General features: G+C 37.5%; 1 protein-coding gene across 3 annotated transcripts in view; it reads left to right on the top strand.

Moving 5' to 3' along the window:
- Ercc6l2 (ERCC excision repair 6 like 2) overlaps positions 1 to 22,536 on the top strand; it is a 112,354-nt gene that overhangs the window by 63,130 nt on the left and 26,688 nt on the right. For all 3 annotated transcript variants that reach the window (XR_007105151.1, XM_047526135.1, XM_047526133.1), the window contains exons 13-17: positions 2,185 to 2,284; positions 7,797 to 7,949; positions 11,587 to 11,667; positions 13,007 to 14,171; positions 18,575 to 18,729. Coding sequence is in view for 2 of the 3 variants with exons in the window: in XM_047526135.1 (XP_047382091.1) it covers positions 2,185 to 2,284; positions 7,797 to 7,949; positions 11,587 to 11,667; positions 13,007 to 14,171; positions 18,575 to 18,729 (1,654 nt within the window). In the remaining variant the exon portion in view is untranslated. The remainder of the gene's footprint in view (positions 1 to 2,184; positions 2,285 to 7,796; positions 7,950 to 11,586; positions 11,668 to 13,006; positions 14,172 to 18,574; positions 18,730 to 22,536) is intronic.

Raw genomic sequence — 22,536 nt, forward strand, 5'->3', positions numbered from 1 at the left:
CCATAAACCATTCTCTCTCCACTGACAGCTGTCAAGGAAATGGCCATGTGAAAACCACAGAGAAATCTCCTTTTTTCTTTTTTCTTTTGTTCTTAGGAATTTATTGTATTCTTGTACTTTTTCATCTAGGTTGTTAAGATATTATCTTATCTACCTCACTATTTCCTCAAAGCACAGTGAATTCCTCTTCCATTCCCTTCCCTTCTATTTACTTTCTGGCAGGAGGAACCAAGAAGAGAAATGAAGATATTTATCTACATATCATATTTGTTTCTCAATACTTGTTTCCACATGGTAAAAGATCCATCACTTACAAATCCTTGTTTTGTGGACCAAAAAATTCATGAAGCATAGGTACGAAATAACAGGTTTAAAAGTTTCGTCTGTAAAAAGATCAAAGGACATGAGCTCCAACAGAATCTGCCTCACTAACCAACACTTGACTGAGCACACATCCAAAGGACATCTTCTTAGATCCACTGATGATTTTTTTTAGAGCTCAAATACATTGCTGGAGAGCAAAAGGGATTGTTCTCCTCTTCTCCAGAGCTGCTCTCCTCTTCTCCAGGCTGCAGGATGGGAGAGAAGATGCAATACCTTCTGTTGGGAGCGGGACTACATGAAGGTCCCTGAGCTGTCCTGTGACAGAAGCAATGCCTCTCCTGGGAACTCTCTTGCAAGGTGCTGGTACACATCGCCCAGTTGCTGTGGTGACTCCCTGTTCAAAAGGAGGTTCTCTGCCAGCCACAGGAGCTCTTCAGTTCATGACCTTCAGGTTCAGATACCAGCTACTGCTCAGGGGTAGAAAGTTATGGGTGCAAGCTGATAATCATAATTGGGCTGTTCATACTTACGACCTTGGTGTTGCTTGCTCTGAAGAAACTTTCTTACAATAACCCTTTTGATGATGATAAAACCTATATAATAAACATGCTGAACTGGTTCATGGGCACTATTTCCCTATCAAGGTTTAGTGAACCACTGAGACCCAACTTTTTCTCTATTTGAGTGTCTGTTTGTCTTTTCTTCATCCCCTCACTGCCCAGTCCAGTTACTGAATTAACAGCCATGCAGGTCCTGCACCTTCCCCCAGCTGTGAGGAGGCAGGAGGCTCCGTTCCCTTCTAGGGACAAGAGATTTGCAGGACCCAAGACATTGTCTAGTATAAATGCATCCCTGTGAGGAGAAATGAGTGAAGGAGGCAGAGGGAACATCAAATATAACAACAGATACAGGGACCTTACAAGTTCAAAAATAAGTTTCCCCCCAAAAGTAACATTTTCAAGCACATAGGCAGTAGAGCCTTGTCCCTATTTCCTTTAGCAACTATAACAGGCATTTGGAAACAGGTTCCCTCGTTCAGAACATCTGATAAAACCTCCATATGAAAAGCTTCAGGGAACAGACCATAGTTAGCCACCATGGTGAGTCAGATTAGCATTGAATTAGTGTCTGTGGTCCATATCAGAATACATGGGATACCAGGCAACAGAGGCTGAATCATCACTGAATTGATAGCTCTGTGGACGTGGGCTCCAGATGTGCACTTGCATGCTTCCAGCTGACTCACTGCTTTTCTCCAAGGTATTATTTTGTTTTGTATGGTTTTACTTTTAAGCAGTTTTATTAAGGTATACCTGACATACAATAAACTGCACTTACTGAACATATATAATTGCTAAGTTTTGATGCATGTGCACCTGTGAAACCATGACCACAATCAACATAATAAACATATTCATCGCGTTCAAAATCTTCCTCATACCCTTTTGTAATTCATCTTTTCTGTCCCTCCCTATCCCGTTGTCCCCAAGTAACCACTACTTGGCTTTCTGTCACTATGAATGAGTTTACATTCTGAGGAATTTTAAATAAAGTTATTTGAGAACAGTTCATTCATAGATTGCCATAAAAGAAGAATCTTGTATTTGTGGAAAGTTTTTGGATACTAGAAGGTGATATGTGTATCTTCCTACCATCCTTTTCTCCTTAGTAACTAGACTTTTATATGAATTTATGGTTTTGCATTATTACTAGATAATATAACATATCTAAACACAAAATGTTTATTTTTAAATCATCAAAATTTTAATAAAGTTCCATTTTTACATCCAAAAGCTATCTCTTGAACCCAAGTTGCTTCAGGTGATTTTTTTTTTTAGTTTTGTTTTTAATCTTTTACAGAGCATACAGGATTGGACAGTGCAGAGATGTCAAAGTGCTTAGGCTGATATCCTTGGGAACTGTGGAGGAGATCATGTATTTACGACAGGTATACAAACAGGTAAATATGTTTCCCTGCTTCTAATTAAGAAGTAAACATCTGTTTTCAAAGCATTGTGAGCAAATTGGTATAATTACTTTAAATTTTACTCTGAAATATGGAATTTAATAAGATTATGAAATATACTTTTGAATATACTTCTGTGAAACAGATTAATTCTTAGGTTCATGGAACTTTAGTAGTGAAGTTTCTCAGAGCAGTACTTCTTGAACTTTAATGTCCTTATGAATCAGCTAGGGATCTTGTTAAAATTCAGATTCTGATTTAGTAGGTCTGGGACAGAGCCAAAGATGATACATTTTTCACTAGCTCCCAGGAGTGCCCATACTACTAGTCCACAGATCACAGTTTGAGTGTTGAGGTCACAGCTCCCCAAACTGGGCCAGGACATAAGAGCATGCCACAAATGGACTACAGGAGCACTGAGATGTTGATCCCATCACTGTCTGGACAGCGAAGATGCGTAAGTCAGCTTCTCGCCTTGAGTAATTCCTCTGTGCATTCCAGGTAGATGCTCATGTCGCTATTTTCCATATGTGCCATGACATGAAGAAGATCGGGGAGCACTGCCTTAGAGATACCATAGTGAATGAAACCGAAATTGTACTACTAGACCTCAAGCACACCAGCTACTGTGTTGTTGCTTTTAGTGTTTATCTAAGATTGCATTAACTCTTCATTATGCTCAGGATATCACTCACTGCTTCATTTCTACCTCTAAATAAACTATTTATTTTATTTATAACTGCTCACTTGAGAAGATCTGGAATGAGGTTCAAGTTTAATTGTGAATATTAAACTTGAATTGCTCCCTATATGTTCAGTTGGCATCTATTTAAGAGCAAACATCTGCCACATGTGGTGGTAGTTAGCCTAAAAATTATCCAATCTTCTGTTTATGCTATTTTCTTCATTCTATAAATGGAATTGTACACAGCAGTTTTTGCTTTTTCTTAAACCATTTAGCTCTATAAGTAGTTGTTCATCCTTTTGTTCCTCAGTAGAACACAACTACTGGAAATTATTTTTTTCTAAACTAACCGATCATGAAAAAAAGTAAGGTATTTTTCATCTTAGGAGATCTCTGTAGAATACTGTCTCAGTGAGAGTGTTTTGTCAATGAGGTAATCTTTCTCAACCATTACTTTATACATTTCCTTTTTTACCTACTCATCTTGACTCATTTAGTTGCCTGTTATGTAATATATGCCATGTAATGATATATAATAATAAAAAGTTTTCGGGAGACAAGGTAATTTCTCAGAACTTTGTGTGACACAAAGATGAGATGACTATCATGAAATGTAAATAGGCTTTAAAGGTAGTTTGGAATTTGAACCAAGGGTGCATATGGGGCACACTGTAGCCTTGCAAAAGTTCTTCAGATTTCTTAGGGGAAAAAAAAAATCCCAAAATAAACAAGTGTAGGATCTATAAGTATGCTGGAAAACAAGACTTCCCACAGTGGCCCAGAAATTGTAAGGAATCCTTAAAAACAAAAGGCGGTGGAGATGAGGTTGAAGGAAGAAGCAAACATGCACTGACCCGCCTGCTTCAGATGACCGTGGCCGTGGGCTGCGATAAGCAGGTACGGCACTAATGCAGCCAAGCAGCCAGCCAAAAAGAATTACAAATTTAAGAAAATGCGCACCATGAGAAGGGCACTGTAGTGGACTAAATAATAGCCCTCAAAAATACCAAGTCCTAGCTATGTACAGTGGCACACACCTAGGAACCCAGCAGCTCAGGAGACTTGAGGCTGAGACAGGAGGATCATAAATTCAAAGCCAGCCTCAGCAGTTTATTGAGACCCTAAGCAACTTAGCAAGAACCTGTCTTAAAATTTAAAAATTAAAAGCATTGGGGTTGTGACTCAGTGGTTAAGCACCTCTCAAGTTTAATTCATGTTCTGCACATTCTGCAAAAGGTACCTTTTAAATTTTTGGTTTTGTTTGGGGTTGCTGGATGGGGTGCTCTTATTGGTGGAGGACTCATATACTGTTGTTGAGAATACAACTAGTACACTTATTTTAGAGGCTAATTTAAATGTTTTAAATATGTAGCATCTTCTCCATACTGACCTGACAGAAATGCTCAGGGAGGGATGACAAGGATTCATATTCAGCACTATCAATGTTTGTTTAAAAAATTAAAAAGGGAACAGCTGAGTGTGTAACAGTAAAGGAATGATAACAAAAATTCCATTACCCCAAATTACAGACTAGTCTGCAATAGAAAAAAAAAAAAAAGAACATAAGATCATAGTCGGGTCAAATGTAATGATGTGACAGTATCTCTGTGCCATTTTTAAGTGGATCAAAAAAGCAACTTAAAGAACAATATATGCAGATATCAATAGTATCTATGCATTATACTATTTTAATGTTGCTATAGAAATAGCTGTACCTACATTGAAAGAGATCTAGAGGGTTATACCTAGGCATTAGGACCCTGGTAAGGGGAAATCTGTGTTGTTCAAGAGGGACTTTCACTTTGATATGTCTTTTTTTTGTGGGGGGGAGTGCATCTGTAGTGATAATGCATTCAGATATTTTATACTTTTAAAAAATGAAAATATCACTTATACAACAACTGTACTTCAAGTTTGAAGCATTATATGCTATCTAAAATTTTCCATTCAGAAATTCATCTTGTGTGTGTGTGATTTGTTAAAGAAGTTTTTGCAAAAACAACACAAATAACCCCCAAACTTCTGCTAAATCTCCCAGTTGGTAATGTTTAGCTTACTTGCTTTCTCGTTCTCTCAACCCTTTTATCTTTTTCTGACTTGAGAGAAAGTCACAGACTTTATCTCCAGTGTATATTTCCTCAAGAACAAGGTACTGTATTAGAAGTACATATAAAAATGGTTTTATGCATTATAAACAGTTGTACATACTGTTCCACAGCTCACCCCTCATCAGTTCAGTTTCCCAAATCATTGACTTGGATGCATCATTACTCTGTAATCCTTAGGACCTGTTTAGTTTCCCAGCTCTCCCCAAGTGTCCCCCGTTTCCTTTCTGCTTTATGATCCAATCAAGGATAATGGCTACATTTTTACCCAGGCTTTTTCTTGCCTTTCCTGACTGTGACAGTTTTAAATAGTCCTTTCTTGTGTAGGATGCCTCTTGACCTAGATCCATGGACATTTCTTCTCATCCAGACTTTAGCCAGGAATCTTGGCTAGAATGCCACAGACACACTCTTCTCATTACATCAGTCAGAAGGCACATCATGGTCACCTGCCAGGTTCTCCACTGCAAAGGGACCATTTTTTCCATTTTAATTGACAACTGGTTTATATGGAGATCCTCCAGAACCATACCAATATCCCATTTGTGTGTCCATCATCCTTTGCGTTCATTTCTACCTGAATCAGCTGTCACTGTAATGTATGCCAGGTGTGGTTTCTTTATTTCCATTATTATTTCATTTTTGTTCTTTGGCATTCTACCCTTAAAAAAAAGTTTCCCCTTCTATTTATTTATTTAATCTGTGTAGATTCATGGGTTTCTATTTTACTAACAAATTAAAACCCATTTAATTTTGCTGTTTACTTTGATCTTCAAATCATCTTCTGTTTGACCAATGGGAACTCGTTCAAAGTGGCTTCTGTGTCATTTTGACATGTCCTTGTCATTCCTTTTGCATATATTTACTGTGGTAGGCTGATTTATGGTCCCCCACAAATGTCCACTTCCTAATCCCCTGATGCATGTGGATTTTTTGGGTGGGCCAGGTAATCACAAGAAGATAGTAGGGTCAGAGATAGTAGAGATGAAGATGTTAAGGCAGAAGCAGAGGATCGGAGAAAAAGAGAAGAAGGTAGCAAAGCTGTTGACTTTGAAAATGGAAGAAGGGGCCTTGAACTTTGTAACATGATGCACATTCTTTTAACTTTTTTCTTGCATATATTGTCTTTGGTCATGATGAAATACAAGCATTTTATGGCCTCATCTGAATTTTTCTTATGCTACAGTCTAAGCTACATTTTTCTAGTTGTGATTTTTCCCCTTGCCCTCTTGAATTCTAAAATGATATGTTTATGGTCAGCCTACTGAAGGAAGAACCTGGTTTTTACTTCTACTGGAGCCACTTCAGAAAACATAGTTTGAGTATAAAATAATGTACTTTTTTAAATTTTGTGATTAAACCTTTGCTAGGAAACTTACAAAGATTCGAGTCTTGCAGGTTACCTTAGGGATTGAAGTTCGTAGACCTACAGCCCAACAGTGTACTGTAGAGTTTAAGGTAGAGTCAGCATCAAGGGAAAAAGAGATAACTGGTCATCAGTCGTATCAATTGCTATTGTGAATCTGTATTCCCAGGATTGTAGCTCATGTTTCTGGGACATTGATACTGAACTGATCAAGTTGGTATGTTGATTCATAACTTTTTCAAACTAAAGTCATAGGATCTTGTTTAAAAGAGCAATCCTGTAGGTGAGAAATTGTTAAGAGTATCAGTTTTCAATTCATCCAAACCCAGGTAGAAATGACACCTACCTGACACCTCTAGGCAAGTCAATTTCTCTAAACTTAAGTTTCTTTATTTATAAAATAGAGAAATTCCACATTTGTTGCTTCTGAAATGGAGATAATATCTTATGAAGTTATAGAGGTTTTATGAGAATGTGAATAAAATGCTGCAGGTGTGGGAAGTGTTCAGTCAGTGGTAGGTCCTTACGAGAAATTTCATCATCTAGAATAACTTATAGTGCAAATCAGCTCTGATGATAACAAAAGTTAAATATCACTTCTTACCAACTCCTCCATCCCTAAACTGAAGTTATTTTCCATTCTGTGCATTTTTTAAACTTGTATCTTCCAAGATACTTTTAAGGTATACATGGGGTAAATCAGGTCATATTTTAAGTTTACATATTTACATCACATTTAGTAAAATATCCAGCAAATAGTACACAGGAATGTTGATCCTAAAATGGTAAATGCCCTTAAGAATCCCATGTCAGTGTTTTCTGTACTCCAAACTGTTTCTTTCAAAGATGCAGTTTTCTACAACAGCGATAGAGGTTTTCCTGTTAGCTGACGATGTACTCGTGATACAGTTTGATACCAATGGTTATTGTATTACTTTGGATTATAATTTAACTTTAGTAATACAGTGATTACTTCTCTCAGTTTTAATAGAGAAGTAAAGTTTTTTAAATTAGTTTAAAAAGTAAAAAAAAAGTATTCAAGTGTATATTTTATAATTAAATGTTTATGTCAGGTGTATATTACATAAAGATGTAATTTTGACTCACTTGTTAGAATGCAGATGAAAGAGGAAATGTAAGATCTCTGCTTCGGTAAGACTGGGCAGTTACTATTCTCTCACCATCATGGCAACGTCTGCCAGGAAAATTAAAAGAAAATTTCTTCCTTAAGGAGATTCCTCCTGCTCTAGCTCAAACTGTGTATATGTAGGGGATGCCAGCAAGTTCTGAATATTGTTGGAGCAAACACTTCAAAAACATCTTGTGATTTTGTTGTTGTTGTTGTTCTAGCAACTTCACTGTGTGGTAGTTGGAAGTGAAAATGCCAAGCGATATTTTGAAGCAGTTCAAGGATCAAAAGAGCATCGAGGAGAACTTTTTGGGACCTATAACCTCTTCAAACTAAGAGCCCAAGGATCTTGTCTTACGAGGGACATCCTGGAGGTGTGAAATTGTTCGTTGACCTTTTCAGTAATATTTTAACTACAGTTTTATCCCGCAGGAAACTTGAAACACAATTTTTGGTGCATTTTCAGAGAAACTTTATGTTTTCCTTATCAAAAATGCCTATGTTTAGAATTTCTGCTTTTAGAGAAGTAGGAAATAAATTGGTGTACCTCTAAACAAAGATTTTCTCATGCATAGTTGTAAATAATGCGTATACACAAATATATATATGAGATAGTGTGACCCAAAAGACAATTTTCAGACAGGCAGAGGCATTTGTTATTTTGAAAACAGCTATTGAAGAGACAGAACTAAAAAAAAAAATTCCTAAATAAACAGAACTATAAAATATGTTTTGATTAGAAGTTACCACATACTCCCTGAGATGTACTCATATCACATGGATATTTTTGTTTTCTGTTTTCAATAAAAATTCCACACCAGTATTTCAGATTCTCCCAGTTGTGTTCATCCTCAGCATACAGATGTTTCTTTTTCTTCAAAGGAGATACCTAATTAAAAACTAAGTTTCTTAATATGCTAAAGTACTAAGGATATTAATCTGTTTTCTAATTAATGTTAATATGGGTATCATAAAGTCCTGGAGTATCTTCTTTTTTATCTCTTTATTGCATCGATGAGGAAATTGAACCTCAGAGAATTCCAGTACTTTGTAGTAAAACCTTAACGTACTCATTTAGTCAGTACCATAAAGTTTAAGGAAAAATTGGTCCTTGTCCTTGAGGTACTTTGACCATCTTGATGGCAGGAGGATTGTTGGGTTCAAGGCCAGCCTGGGCAACTGAGCAAGACCCTGTCTCAAAATAAAAAGCAAAAAAGGCTTGGGGATGTAGCTTACTGGTAGAGCATTGAGTTCAATTGCCAGGACCGGAAAAAAAAAAAATCCACTGTGGATTAAGAAAGAGGAAATTATATATTATTTTTATCCTGAAAATATTGCAACTATTAAACGGTATTTTGATGTTTACTGCTGAGTTTTTGTTTTATGGTAACTCTCTGATTTTGAATTGAATGACCCATTTAAAGTTTTTTTTTTTTTTCTTTCTTCCCCCCTTTCCTTTTCTTTCCTTTTTCTTTCTTTTCTATCCTGTTTTTGGATATGCTGTTTCTTTCATGGACTTCTTCATTCCCATTTCTCTTATTTGTCCTCCTTTCTTCCACTCTACCTCAGCTGCTACCTTCATCTCAGAGTATTATCCAATATGCCTCTATTCATGTTGATAATTTAAAGTCATTGCCTATAAAAATAGCATTCAATTATTTATCCCATTAGAGCCACCATCTATCCCTTTGTTAAACAAGTATTATGTAAAGCAGACCAGGAGGAGAGGCTACCACGCGGAAAGTTCCCTTGTTCTCTGGTTGGAGAACAGGAGGTTTTTAATGCAGGGCCATCCCTAGCTTCATTTTGTTTGTGGTACAGCGTCTTTAACAACTTGGCATATCACTGTTGCTTGATGTGTTAGATTAAATTTGAAATTAAGATTACTTGTTTGTCAACAACCAGAATTTAAATTATTCCGACCTGGTTAAATTTATGGTGCTTTTGGCCAAAAGATATTTTATTATCCCAAGGCCTCCATAATGGGAGCCTTTTGAAATATTTTAAGATGTAGAAATTTGAATTATATTGCACTTTTAATCTTAGGATTTCTGGACAATTTAGTTCGATTTTATATTGACTTCCTTTTCCATGGTTTCCCTTTAGAGATAGATACTGTGAGTGCATTTCACAGGTATTTATTGACTCTGTTCATAGAGCTAGGCATACATAAATGAATAGACAAAAAACTTCTTTCTATAAGAAATTTACATTCTATCCACAGGAACAAATAATAAACTCAATAAGTAAATGAACATTATAATCTGTGGCGACAGGTTCCAAGGGCAAAAATAGAGCAGGGAAAGGGAATAGGGCTGTCAAGGAAAGTGTCAGGATTCTAGCCTGGGAGGCTATGGGCGCCTTGCTGTGAGGGCTGCATCTGCATCTCCACGGAGGCGGAGGCGAGGGAGGAACATGGGTCTGGACCAAGAGAACAAATGCTCAGTCCCTGTGGGAAGCGCATGTCCAGCATGGTTTCAAATGGCTGGGAGGCCCAAAAGGCTTAGTGGAGCAAACAAGAGAGGCAAGAGCTCACAAGGCCAGAGAGATGAGGGCAGGCCAGGCCGTGCGGGAATTCTTTAACTTTGAGTGAAATAGAAGCACTTGGAGGGTTCTCAACAAAAGAATGACAGTCTGATTTACATTAGCTGAGCCATGAAGTCTGCTCGCATCAGACTACAGCAAGGCAGAAGCACGAAACTAGTTAGGACGGTACTGCAGTGAACCACCTGAGAAACCATGGTGGCTTAGGCCAGGGTGACAGTGGCAGATGGCAAGATGGCGTAAGAAGTGTTGGAATCTGTGTTATGTCAGCGGGCAGAGGGAGTTTTCTGATGACTCATGAGCAGATGTGAGGGGAAAAGAGAGGAGTTTAGGAGGGCTCCCATGTATCTGGTCTGAACAACTGGGAACTGGAATTGCTGCTTACGGATCGGAAAGGAGTGTCAACAGTCAGGGTTTCTGGTGCTGCCATTTGAAGCTTCTGTTGAGATACGTGGCGGTGCTGGGAAGGAGGCTCCCCATGCTCTGGCTGTACTAGCCTCCAGGTGTGGGAAGTGAAAGATCTCTGACAATTCAGGCATGTTCATCATTCAGTAGAGTTCTGTACGGAGATTCTCACTCGTCTCCCTGGATACCAGGTGGCTGAGATATGCCATTGGTGTGTCTGTTTATAAGTTGGGCGTTAGTAACTCTGGTGATGGCAGTAGTATTTCCCCTTGTTCTATCAACACATGCAACCTTAAAGAGAAAGAACTGGTTTTCTTTAGAAGGAGAATTTAATATTCCAGAATCTAGACCATTAGATACCTCTATTAAATGACATGCCAATGGGCTGGGAGTGCAGCTCAGTGGTAGAATGCTTGCCTAGCCTGCTCAAGGCCCTGGGTTAAGTCCCAGGATACGAGGGTGTAGAAGGAGGTACACCAAAAGCTTTAAAGGGCAAATACTTTCCCAAAAGATGTCCAAATGTGTCATATAATTAGGGTAGTTTTTTAGTTTCATATTGGGATGACCTTTTCATTTTGGTGTCTCATACACCTAAGGGATAATAAATATTTTTTAATGAATATGATCAGTAAATATACTAGTGATATCAAGTTCCCAGTGCTCAGCATTGTGGTATCTGACATGTTGCCAACTTGTTCCTTACTGTAATTATCATGTAGGAATGACTATTATGGATATGATTCTTGGGGAACTGTTTTTGTTTGTTTGTTTGTTGCCCCTCTTCCCCACTACTAGTACTTTTAATGGAGTTGACTGTAAAGTATTACTAGTTTTCTGCTTCTGAAAAAGTGAACGTAAAGAGAAGCATTTAGAATGGTATATTATACTGTATATTAGTTCCTTAATTAGCAAATTGAAAATAGCATTAAGAATGCTAAAGCAAGTTGCATTTTTCCTTTCCTAGTTTGAAGATTTAACTTGTCATTGCTACTGTTTATTTGGGTTTTTTTTTAACCCCTTATTGTACACAGCTGTTTGCTTTCTTTCTTGCTGATGTTATAGAGAGAAGGCCAAGTGGAAGCAGGAATCATGACCGCAACAACGTGGTTGAAAGAGGAACCTTCAGCACATGAATTAGGAACGGTAGGCAGTGTTTGAGTCTGTAGCCCCTACACCTGGAAAACATGTACTGTGACAATTTTAAATTTCTTTTCCTTTTTCTTCCATTTTTCATCACAAACACACACACACACACACACACACACACACACACACACAGTCTTTTTTTTTTTTTTTTAATATCAAGGGCACAACATCAGAGAACTGCCAGTAAAATTTAGGCTGATTTGATATTATATTTTAAGAACAAATTCAAGAGCAATCATCAGACATTTACATCTAAATTGGAATTTTAAATAAATCAAACTAAATCCAAAATTAAGTGCACTGTGTAGTGACCAACCCAACCCAAATAAATAATTTTTAGTATGGAAAAATAGACATCAATGTGTGTTTGATTATTAAATCCAAATATCAAACTCATTCTTTGAATCAGAACATATTTTATTTGATTGAGTCCTTGATCTTGTGATCTTGTTATTAGTATCTCATCTCACATAACACAAAAATCTGTATTTTCATCATAAGACCTTTTGAGAGGTAAAAGGTATATGTGGAAGTTTCTGTTATTGTCACTAATTTATTCTTGTTTGTTGTTACAGATTTAACCATGAGCTTTTATCAGTCCAGTGATGTACCTGTACCTTAGTTATCAGCCCAAAGTTAATTCTCTTCCAGTGATTTTAGGTGAACATTTTTTAAATTTAAAGAAGTATATGAATATCAAATGTTAGCAAAAGTATCACTGGATAATACTTTCCCAAAGTCAGTTATTAAGAAAGCCTGTTTTAAGAGACTGAAGATATATTTAATTTTGATTAATGCAGAAAAATTAAATATTGGATTTAAATTTGCTGCAGATTTTACTCTAAAATTTTCTCAATTTCAGTGACCTACTGAACTTGTTTGTTATCTTATTTTAACCAACTTGAACCATTTTGCTACCCGTAAATTTTTTTTTACTTAAAGCATGATTGGAAGAATCTACTGGACCTCAGTAAACCCCAATAATTTTTAAGCAATGGGTTGTGTGCTTTTCCCTTTTGAGGCTAAAATTGTGGGTCCTTATATGTTAGATGCTGAGCACCCCACTCTGTTTTCCCTAAAAATGATTGGATCACATGATACTCTAAATTTGTATTTATTCTGGAAAAATTAATACTTGATAAGAGAAAAGACTGTACCAGACCATAATATTAAATCCTTTACATTTGTTTATTAAATGTTATACTTTTAAAAAATACCAAGTTGAGTACTTGTGCTGAGATTATCTGCCCAAAGTTGTCTGCCCACACTTCTAGTGTGATAATTTGTGTATCATCATCTTGACATTTTCTAATGTTTCTTGTCATTTCTTATATAGCCCAGGGAGCCTGACTGTCAAGAACCCAGAGGACGAGACCTACCTGCAGAGCCACTGGCAGTGGAAGCATGTGATCCTTGCAGTGACTTTAGTGATGATGAATCAGTGAGAACCTCAAGAAGAAAGACTGCTAAAAAAGCATCTGATTCAAATCAGACTCCAGGTTCTTCAGGGCAGCTTACCTTACTCCAATGTGGTTTCTCTAAACTGTTGGAAGCAAAACGTCCAGCAGTTGAAGATAGCGATGGAAATACTGCATCTGATGGTGGAAGTTCTGAGGAGCAGCCCATGTGCCTTCCAGCAGAAGCCAAAGATGGTGGCCGTCAGAAAACTCAGGACCCTGTTGCTACTTCAAAACCTCAGAAATTAGATAACACCCTAGATCCAAATGAAAAATGTGTTTTTGATAAAAGTGAGAAAGTGTTAGAACAGAGTGTTTCTTCTGAATCTGATGTTGAAAAAAACTCTGCACATACAGCTGGACGTCAGTGCATTATACAGAGTGGCACCGAATCAGAAGACAGTGACATCATCCTTCCCACACAGTATACAGTTCCCCCATTCCCTAACAATCGAACCAGGTACAAGCCACCGTTGGATGAATCTGAAGGTTCTGAAACAGAAAACCCTGTAAAAACAAGAAGCAGTGGTGATGGTGAACAGACTGATGACAGAAGAAGTGGGCTAATCGCAAAGGTTTCAAATCCTGAGAGCAGGACCCCGAAACCTATTATGAAAAGACAAGACACTGGCAATATTAGCGATGAATCTGATGACATTGAAATTTACCCCGAGACGAGAGTAAGAAAACAAAGAGCTACTCATTTATTGAGGCTTAGGAGGAAAAAGGAAAACAAAAGAAAACCTTGCAGTTTTCCTAAAACAAGAAAGAAAACAAACCAATTGTGTGCAACAGATGAGGACAGTAACTCTCAACTTATTGATGACTTTTCATCCTCAGATGACAATATATCTGTCAGCCACTTCAGTGACTCTAAACAGAGCTATAGAACAAAAACTATAAAAGACAAAATCTGTTTCTCTTCAAAATTGCCTAGTCATGATATGAAAATTAACACTTTTACACCGAGAAAATCAATGAAATTTTCAAATGAGAGAGTTGCCAATCAAGAGCAGCTGTATGAATCAATGGATAAAATTTTAGGTAAACCTCAGACACAGTTTGAATTTTTTTCTTTAAGTAATTGTTTTGTGCAATCAAACAGTTCTGTAAGAGATTATTGAATAAGCTTGTAAAATAGCTCTAAAAACAAGATGCTACTTTGAGACACAAATAAGGAAGCAGGTGGGTGGCAGGATTGAGGGAAAACCACCTACATGAAAGTACTCGCTTTCATCCACCTCGGGACCCCTCCTTGCACCCCATCCTAATCCCAGCCTTTCTGCCCCATAAATACTAATTATTCTGACTTCAATGGTAATTATTTATATTCTTACAAATCATCAGTTGCAGAACCTGGGCCATTAGTAGAGTTTTCCTCCAACTTCATTTTTCTAATTGTGCATTTTTCAGTGCAGATGGTCAAATTCCTCTGTCCTCTGTGTCACCTGCAAATGAGCAGTTGGCTCCCTAGAGTACATCAGACTTAGGTTCATTGCCTTCAACAAGACAAGAGTTCATATTTGGCAGGAAGATAGGAGGCACAGAATGTTGCTTTTCTTTCTGTCTCTGTTATCAGTGAACCTTTAGAGTTTAATATCTATATTTATTTATTCAGCATAGTAAAATGATACTTTCTGCTTTTCTCATTTCCATTTTTGTTAGAATGCTTTTATAAAGATATACTGTCCCTCATCTTACCTATTGCTTTCCTAATGGTAGAGTTCATATAGGAAAGGCAGGAAAAATGCTTAATTCCTTCATTTAGCAGTGTTCAATATAATAAGTTGGTATTGTATCAATCAGGACAATCTGTTCTTTTTTTTGGTACTGGGAATTGAATCCAGAGGCACTTAACCTCTGAGTTACATTTTATTTTTTATTTTGAGACAAGGTCTTGCTAAGTTGCTTAAGGCTTTCTAAGTTGCTGAGGCTGGCTTTGAATGTGTGATCCTCCTGTTTCAGTCTCCCAAGCTGCTGGAATTACAGGTGTGTGCCACTGCACCCAGCCTGTTCTTTTCATAACATCATCATAAATTGTTTCAACCACTGTTAATGGGTCTCAGTCTGTTGCAGTTAATATCATGATTAAGGCTCTGCTGTCCTAGCTTTGGCTAGTCGGAGCATTTGACATGAGCATTTGACATGAGCATTTTGGTTCCTGAGAACTTTGGATCTCGGGCACTAGGATAATCATCTTTGAAAACTTCCTTGTTACCTAATTTTACAGGGTGTTCCAAGATCATTTGTACGTTTTCTGCCGAAGAATTGGAATCAGTCATTTCTCCACGAACCATGACTTCTTTTATAGAGCAAGTGTGTTTCAAGACCACAATCAGAGGCTGGGAATGACTGTTATATAAAATATATAAAATTGCAGTATATATAAAATTGCAGTACTTCCACAGTATGATTACTGGAAACTTTATGGGTTTTTTGTCATGGGTGGTGGAGGTGTTTTTATTTTTTGGCATAGTCTTCTCCCATTCCTGTTTTGTGGGGGCGGTTTTGTTGTTGGTTCCCACCCCGCAAGATATAGCAATCTTCTCCCTTTTTTCCCCACATTTTTAGCGTTACATTATAGTTGAACATAGTGTTGTTACATATGCATACATGTACCCGTTTCTTCCCATTTTAGACTGTATATTTTGACACAGCACTATATGCTCTCCTTCAGCTTCACTTGTTGGTTCATAGTTAACTGTGAAGAGGACAGGTAGGATTCCCCCATCGGTCCTTATGGGAGTGTTTCTCTAGTCATTGAGTTGTCTGAAGCTTGCTTTCTAGTAAGTAGGCATGATACTATTTTTGCCTGAGAGTCTCGTGATAACAGTGTGTGCCGTTATACCTAAAAGTCACTTTTGCTGAATATAAAATCCTTGACTCACGCTTTGTTTTCTTGAGTGTTTTTAATACGTGTTTCATCTTCTGGCATAAAATGTTGTGTCACGTGTATTTCTTTTTCCACCTCTTTTTTCGCTCTTTCTGCTCCCTAGATGCCCAGAATGTGGTGGGTGTTTTTCCTTTGTGTGTTTGTTTCCTTTTCATGGTCTGGTAGTGTTTCTAGCTGTGTCTTGGTGTTGGATATTCTGGGTCACTGTTCTCATATACACAGTGTAGCTTCCACTCCATTTGTATTTCAGGAAAGCTCTCTTGTCCCAGTGTTCCTTGCAGCTTGCTCTGATGTTTGCGTTGGCCTCCTTCAAGACCTCCTATTATTCACATGTTCAGTCTTTGCCTGCCTTCAGAATTTGTTTCAGCCTCTCAAATCCCTTTTGTCTCTTAGCTTCCCTATTTCTGCTTCTATTAAGACGGTATCTGTTGTGTTTATTTCCTCATATTCCTTCTAGTTTAGTCTTCATCTCTGGAATAAATTTTTAAAATATCTAAGTCTTTCTTGAGTTTACTCGTTTCTAGATCATTCTAATTCTCATTTGTGTTGTTGATACATGCCATTTTTCATGTTCTTAAAGTCTCTTACCTCACTTTGAAATTGGTTATGGTTTTAATCTGTGTCTTGAGATGTTCCTGGGATGTTTTCCATGGTAGAGATAATTGTTTATTTTCTTTTCTCTCGATAATTTTTGAAATTTGACTCTGATGCTTTTCTCTTGCTCCTTTTTATATGAAATGATTTCCCCTGCTTAAAGCTTCCTTCCCCTGTCCTGCTCATCTGAGTCCCTTCCTTCAGTTTCTCCTCTTCTGCTCTAACCTGGGCAGGGTCCCTGATGGGTCAGTTCAGCAGGTCTCAGGAGGACAGCAGCTGCAGTCCACTCAGGCTTCTTACTGCCAACCCCGGGAACCTCCTCAGTGCTGGCCAGTAGAACACCCTCCCAGGTGGACCTCAAGTTAACATACTGTGCTTTCCAACAAGTGCCCGTTGGCTATCCTGTTCTTGGTCTGTCAGATCCGCCTGTTGCTTGCTTCCTCCCTCAGACCTTGATGCTATGCAGAATTCAGAGCTACTGGCGGGTTGTTTCTACCTGCTTGTATTTTAGGGCTCATGGCGATAGCTTGGCATCTAATTTTGTTATGAGGTTGTCCATACAACATGGTTTGGTTTTTCTGTCAGTACTGTTTTCATGTGGGAATTCAGAGATTGATAACCTTCATCCCTGCCACTAGCCTCTGTCCAGAACCTGTTTAGTGATTTTAAAAGTTAACATCACTTTCACAAGTATCTGACTTATTTAAAAAAAAAAAAAAAAAGAAAGAAAGAAACTGATATAAAAGCAGGAATATTTTGCTGTAGAAACCTTATTTGTTTGATTTTTACCCATTAGAATTTCTTTTACGGTTAATAGTCTCACTGAAGAATCCTTATGATATATATTTTGGTACCATTGTTACTGAGTACTGGATTATGCTTGGGTTTGTGTGCAACAGAAGCTATTTTTTAAATAATCAGTTTTTTTTTTCTTTAAACTCTGCAAAAGTTGTCAATAGTGTGGAACAAATTCTGTTTTCAATAATGTATAAAATGTGTCATCAAAATTGAGAAAAATCTGAGTAAATTTTCTATCAGAAAAATGGTTTTGAAACTACCATACATGCTACCTGGGGTTTTTAAATTTAAGGGAAATGTTTTCCTAATGCTCTTTCAATTGTATTGTGTAACAGTGTCTTGTGTTGCATGATTGGCAGCTTCTGGTTGAGAGAGGTTCAGGGCTGAAACAGCACAAGTGTTGGAGGTCATAGTTGAGGTTCATTGCCAGAGCTGCTTGAGGGAGCTTTTACAGGCCTCAGTTCTAGTCTTCTCTTTTATGACCACAATTTAAAAATAAATTATAGGTGCCTAGAAGCAAAGCAATAAAAAATGTAGCCATTTTTTAAACCTCTTTCAGATAAAAGCCATGAGTTCACTTTTTTCATTTCCTAAAAAGCTCCCATCTTGACATTCTCTGGGCATATGTACAAAAAAGACAAAATACAAACAATAAAACTGAGCAAAGCCAACCAAACGAAACTCCCTGGCCATAAACCCCATGCCCCTGTTCCATCACTGCAGTCAAGTACATGTTTAAAGGAACAGATAAGGCTAGCGCCACTCCTTCAATGCTCAACAACTTTCTGAAATTAACCAAGAAGACAAATTCATAGAGAGAACCCTTGACCATGACTTTCTTGTGGCCAAAACCCCCTTTTCAGACTTAAATTTTAAAATCGTTACTAATCTTAGCAGTTCTCATATTCATGGTCAGGGGTCAGGGGCTTATTTCCATGATAACCTAGACCAACACATATGAACTCAAACTTTTCAGGTTTTTTGTTCGTTTTGTTTTATTAAGAATATTTTAGTGTCAACATAATTGCATATTTTTTCTTGAGGAATGAAAATTCCTCAAGCATCACCTGTTTTGATGTAATTCGGATAATTCTTAAAGTGTGCATGGACCAGTATCCCTTTATGACGACAAATCACCTACTTAACCTCAATTACCTCCTAGATGGTGTTCAGGAAGTGGCTTATATTCACTCCAACCAGCATGTGATTGGATCTAGCAAAGCTGAAAATCACATGAGCCGGTGGGCAGCGAGGGACGTGTTTGAGTTGAAGCAGTTTTCCCAGCTTCCTGCCAATGTAGCTATCTGCAGTTCCGAGGTAAGAAGAATATGGGGTGTATCACTTACCCTGAATCATAATTTAGTTTTTATCTCATTTTTCACAGAAATTGCCCAAAAGGATGTTCTAGCACTCCCTCAAAAGTGCTGCTTAAACTCTAAGTGACATATAAGTAAGTATAAAAAACAAAACACCATTTAGGGAACTGTAGTCACTGAAAATGTTTTGTATTAAATAACAAATCTTGACCTAAAAATGCCTAGTAATATTGAGCTGCTTCATCGTTTTTCTCAAAATAAAAGAAGTTCCTATCTCCCAGAAATTCAAGAGTCTGAGGGAATCATGCAATTAAATCAGAACCAACTGTCTGTGTTCATATGGAAAAAGAGTATATGATTAGATTTCCTCAAAATTTTTTCACCTAAAATGAAGACACACAAAAAACTAACTTCATGTAGAGTTTATGTTTTTAGTAAAAGGATTTTTGTAATGTTAAAAGTGATAAATACTTCCTATGGGCTCTTCCCACTTAGCATTGCCATTGTATAGAAATAAAAAATTATATAAATGTGAGTTTTTTGTTTATGCATAGTCGGTTTTAAAAATCTTATCTTTTCTTTGGTGTATTATTTTTTATTAACTTCCGACAGTTAAATATCTAAGGTACAGTTATACTATTACTTTATGGATGAGAATAAAGAATACACACTATGTATAACAGTGATATTTTGTTTTAACTTAGTATTACTTTTCTTTTGTTCTAATTAGTTATACGTGACAGTGGAATGCATTTTGACACATCGTACATAAATAGAGTAAAACTCCTCATTCTTCTGGTTGAACATGATGTAGAATCATGTTGATTGTGTAATCATGTATGTACACAGGGTAATAAGTCCAATTCATTCTACTATCCTTCCTGCCCCCACACCCACTCCCCTCTGCCTAATATAAAGTAACTATTCTTCCCTAGCCCACCCTTTTATTGTGAATTAGCATCTGCACATTAGAGAGCACATTTGGTCTTTGTTTTCTGGGGATTTCACTTAGCATGTATTCTCCAGCCCTGTCCATTTACCTGCAAATGCCATAATTTCATTTTTCTTTAAGGCTAAGTAATATTCCATTGTGTATATGTATCACATTTTCTTTATCCATTCATCTGTTGAAGGGCATCTACGTTGATTCCATACCTTAGCTTTTGTGAATTGAGCAGCTATAAACATTGATGTGGCTGTGTCACTGTAGTATGCTGATTTTAAGTCCTTTGGTATAAACCGAGGAGTGGAATAGCTGTCAAATAGCTGGGTCCAAGTTTTCTGAGGAATCTCACACTGCTTTCCAGAGTGGTTGCTCCAATTTGCGTTCCCACCAGCAATGTATGAGTGTACCTTTTTCCCCACATCCTCACCAACATTTTCTTGATAATTGCCATTATGACTGGAGTGAAATGAAATCTTAGAGTAGTTTTGATTTTCATTTCTCTAATTGCTAGGGATGTTGGACATTTTTTCGTATGTTTGCTAACCATTTTATTTCCTCTTCTGTGAAGTTTCTGTTTAGTTCATTAGCCCATTTATTGATTGGGTTATTTGTTTTTTTGGTGTTACAGGGGAATAACCCCCTGAAATTTCAACTCTCTTCCTTTGTTTGTACTATGCCTGGTTCAACAAAGGATTTGAATTGTCTTAACAATAAAACCAGAATATAAAGTGAAATTCAAGACCAGAGAAAATATAAACTATACTGAAATTTCAAACCTGGGAGAAAGTTGAGACACAGATATATAGGCCATAATAGTCTACCCAGATATTTAATTAACAGGACAAATTTGAGTTTTCTTATAGACAAAACAAAGGAAGCAAATTACCTTTTTAGTGATTACTCAGTTCCACATGTATGTGGGTAGTTTGGTTGGTCATGGTGACTACATGCCCACCTGGCAATAGTGTCAGGAGGCCAGAGATACTAATGACTGTCCTAGAAGGGTAGGGGGTGGGGTGTAGACCATCCTATATGCAAAGACCTGTGCTGCCCCAAATGCCATGGTACTCTGTGGAGAAACACTGAGTTAAATCGTCCTTAGGGGAAAAAATATAGCAAGTGTTTTAGCAAGAGCAGAACTTCCTAGCACTCAGTTTGAAAGGAACTTTTCACCTAGGGTTTTAAATGGGAACCACTAAAGGGTCTAGGGAAGAGTTAGTTATCTTATGATAGCCTTAGAGTAAATGTGAAAATGGAGTTGGAAAGACTGTGCTTTTTAGCATATTTCAAAGTAATACAAAGGCCCATTGCCAGAATACAGCTTAAAGCATTCATGACCCAAATGGGCTGCCTGATATTCTCATTTGATCTACAGACAACACTACAGACAGCATTTCTACAATTTGACTACCTTGTGGGAGCCATCTTTAAAGGGCAAAAATGGATTGGGTTCTCCAGAAATTTGCTTTTTTAAGATATAGAATATATCAGTATCGTCAAACAGAGTTTACTTTTGATTATGGTGTGTATGTTTTTTTTTTTTTTTTTAACATTGCCCTTTCCCAAACAAATTGTAATGTGAAAAGTCAGATAATTTGGCAATCCCTGTAATAAATGTTAATGAAATAATTTTCCTAGATGTTGGTCAGTAGCTTATCTAAATATTTCTCAGAGAAGAAATTTATAGGCATGTAATTCTCCCAAAAACGAACCCACGATGCAGACCCTAGATGTAGAAGCAAAAAACAGTCCCTCAGGAACCTCCTGAAGGAAATTGTAAAAACAGAAATTCACATTGCCTCTAACCCTTTTCAGTCCCAGCAATTTTGAGGGGGACAGCACAATCTCAGCAGAAATCTTGCCCCCTTACAGTGATTTGCAGAGTGAGGGACACCTGTGACAAGTGGAGTGGAGTACCCTGGGGTTTGGTAGCCTGCCTTCCAAGCCCTCAGCCCCTCAGCACACGTACACCAACTTAGTAGCTCGTTCTCTGGGAATGTAAAGAAATGTGTTGTCTGATGGCTACATCATGGTGAGCGTGAAGTGTTCAGTGACTTTTTAAAGCCACTAAGTAGGAGGCTCAATCCATTGCTCACAGGCCAAGAACAGTCCACATAAACACTCATTTCAGTGGTTGGCTTCTTTAAGTCAGCACTTGAAACAGGAAAATCCCATTCCAATATTTCAGTCATCTCACAGAATTTCTGAGAAAGAAGGCGTTCCCAATCACTGGTTTCATCATACCCGGGCAGTATTGCTTCAACACTGGTAGGAGAGGAATCACTGAAACACATCAGTGTCTTTGGTTAGAGATAATTGTCACTCACTGAGGGGTTTTACAGCTTATATTGTGGAGATGGGTAGTAACAGTGAATCTGAAGTTTTGAAAAATTTTAAAAATAGTTATGGGGAGAAAATGGTATTTAAAAAAGGAGAAAGGAAATGAAGCAAGAACATTCTGTGGTGATGTTAGCACATACCTACAGACCTCTTGCTTCTCAAGTCCATAAAGAACCGCAGACCTCCCACATACAGTAGATATCTTTCATCTAGGGCTCAAATCCAGAATCTTTTTGATTACTGAGAATCCTTCTGAGTACTTCATGTCTGTCATCAAAGTTTTATTAAAGAACTTGACTTGGGTTTGAAAAGATTGTGTGTGTGCTTGTGCGTACGCGCAGGTGCATATTTGTGTCTATAGCCAGATTCAGAGGTGTTGCCTCACTTTCTGAGAAAACAAATCAAATCCTGTATATTTAGATGAAGCCAACAGATGAGTAACAGTGGCCACAATGTGCTCGTGTCCCCTCTCTGAGAAACGCTATGGCTGAGTCTGAGTTAGAGCCTTCACTAAGTTGCAAA

The sequence above is a fragment of the Sciurus carolinensis genome, chromosome 15 (assembly GCF_902686445.1).
Source record: "Sciurus carolinensis chromosome 15, mSciCar1.2, whole genome shotgun sequence".
Taxonomy (NCBI): Eukaryota; Metazoa; Chordata; class Mammalia; order Rodentia; family Sciuridae; genus Sciurus; species Sciurus carolinensis.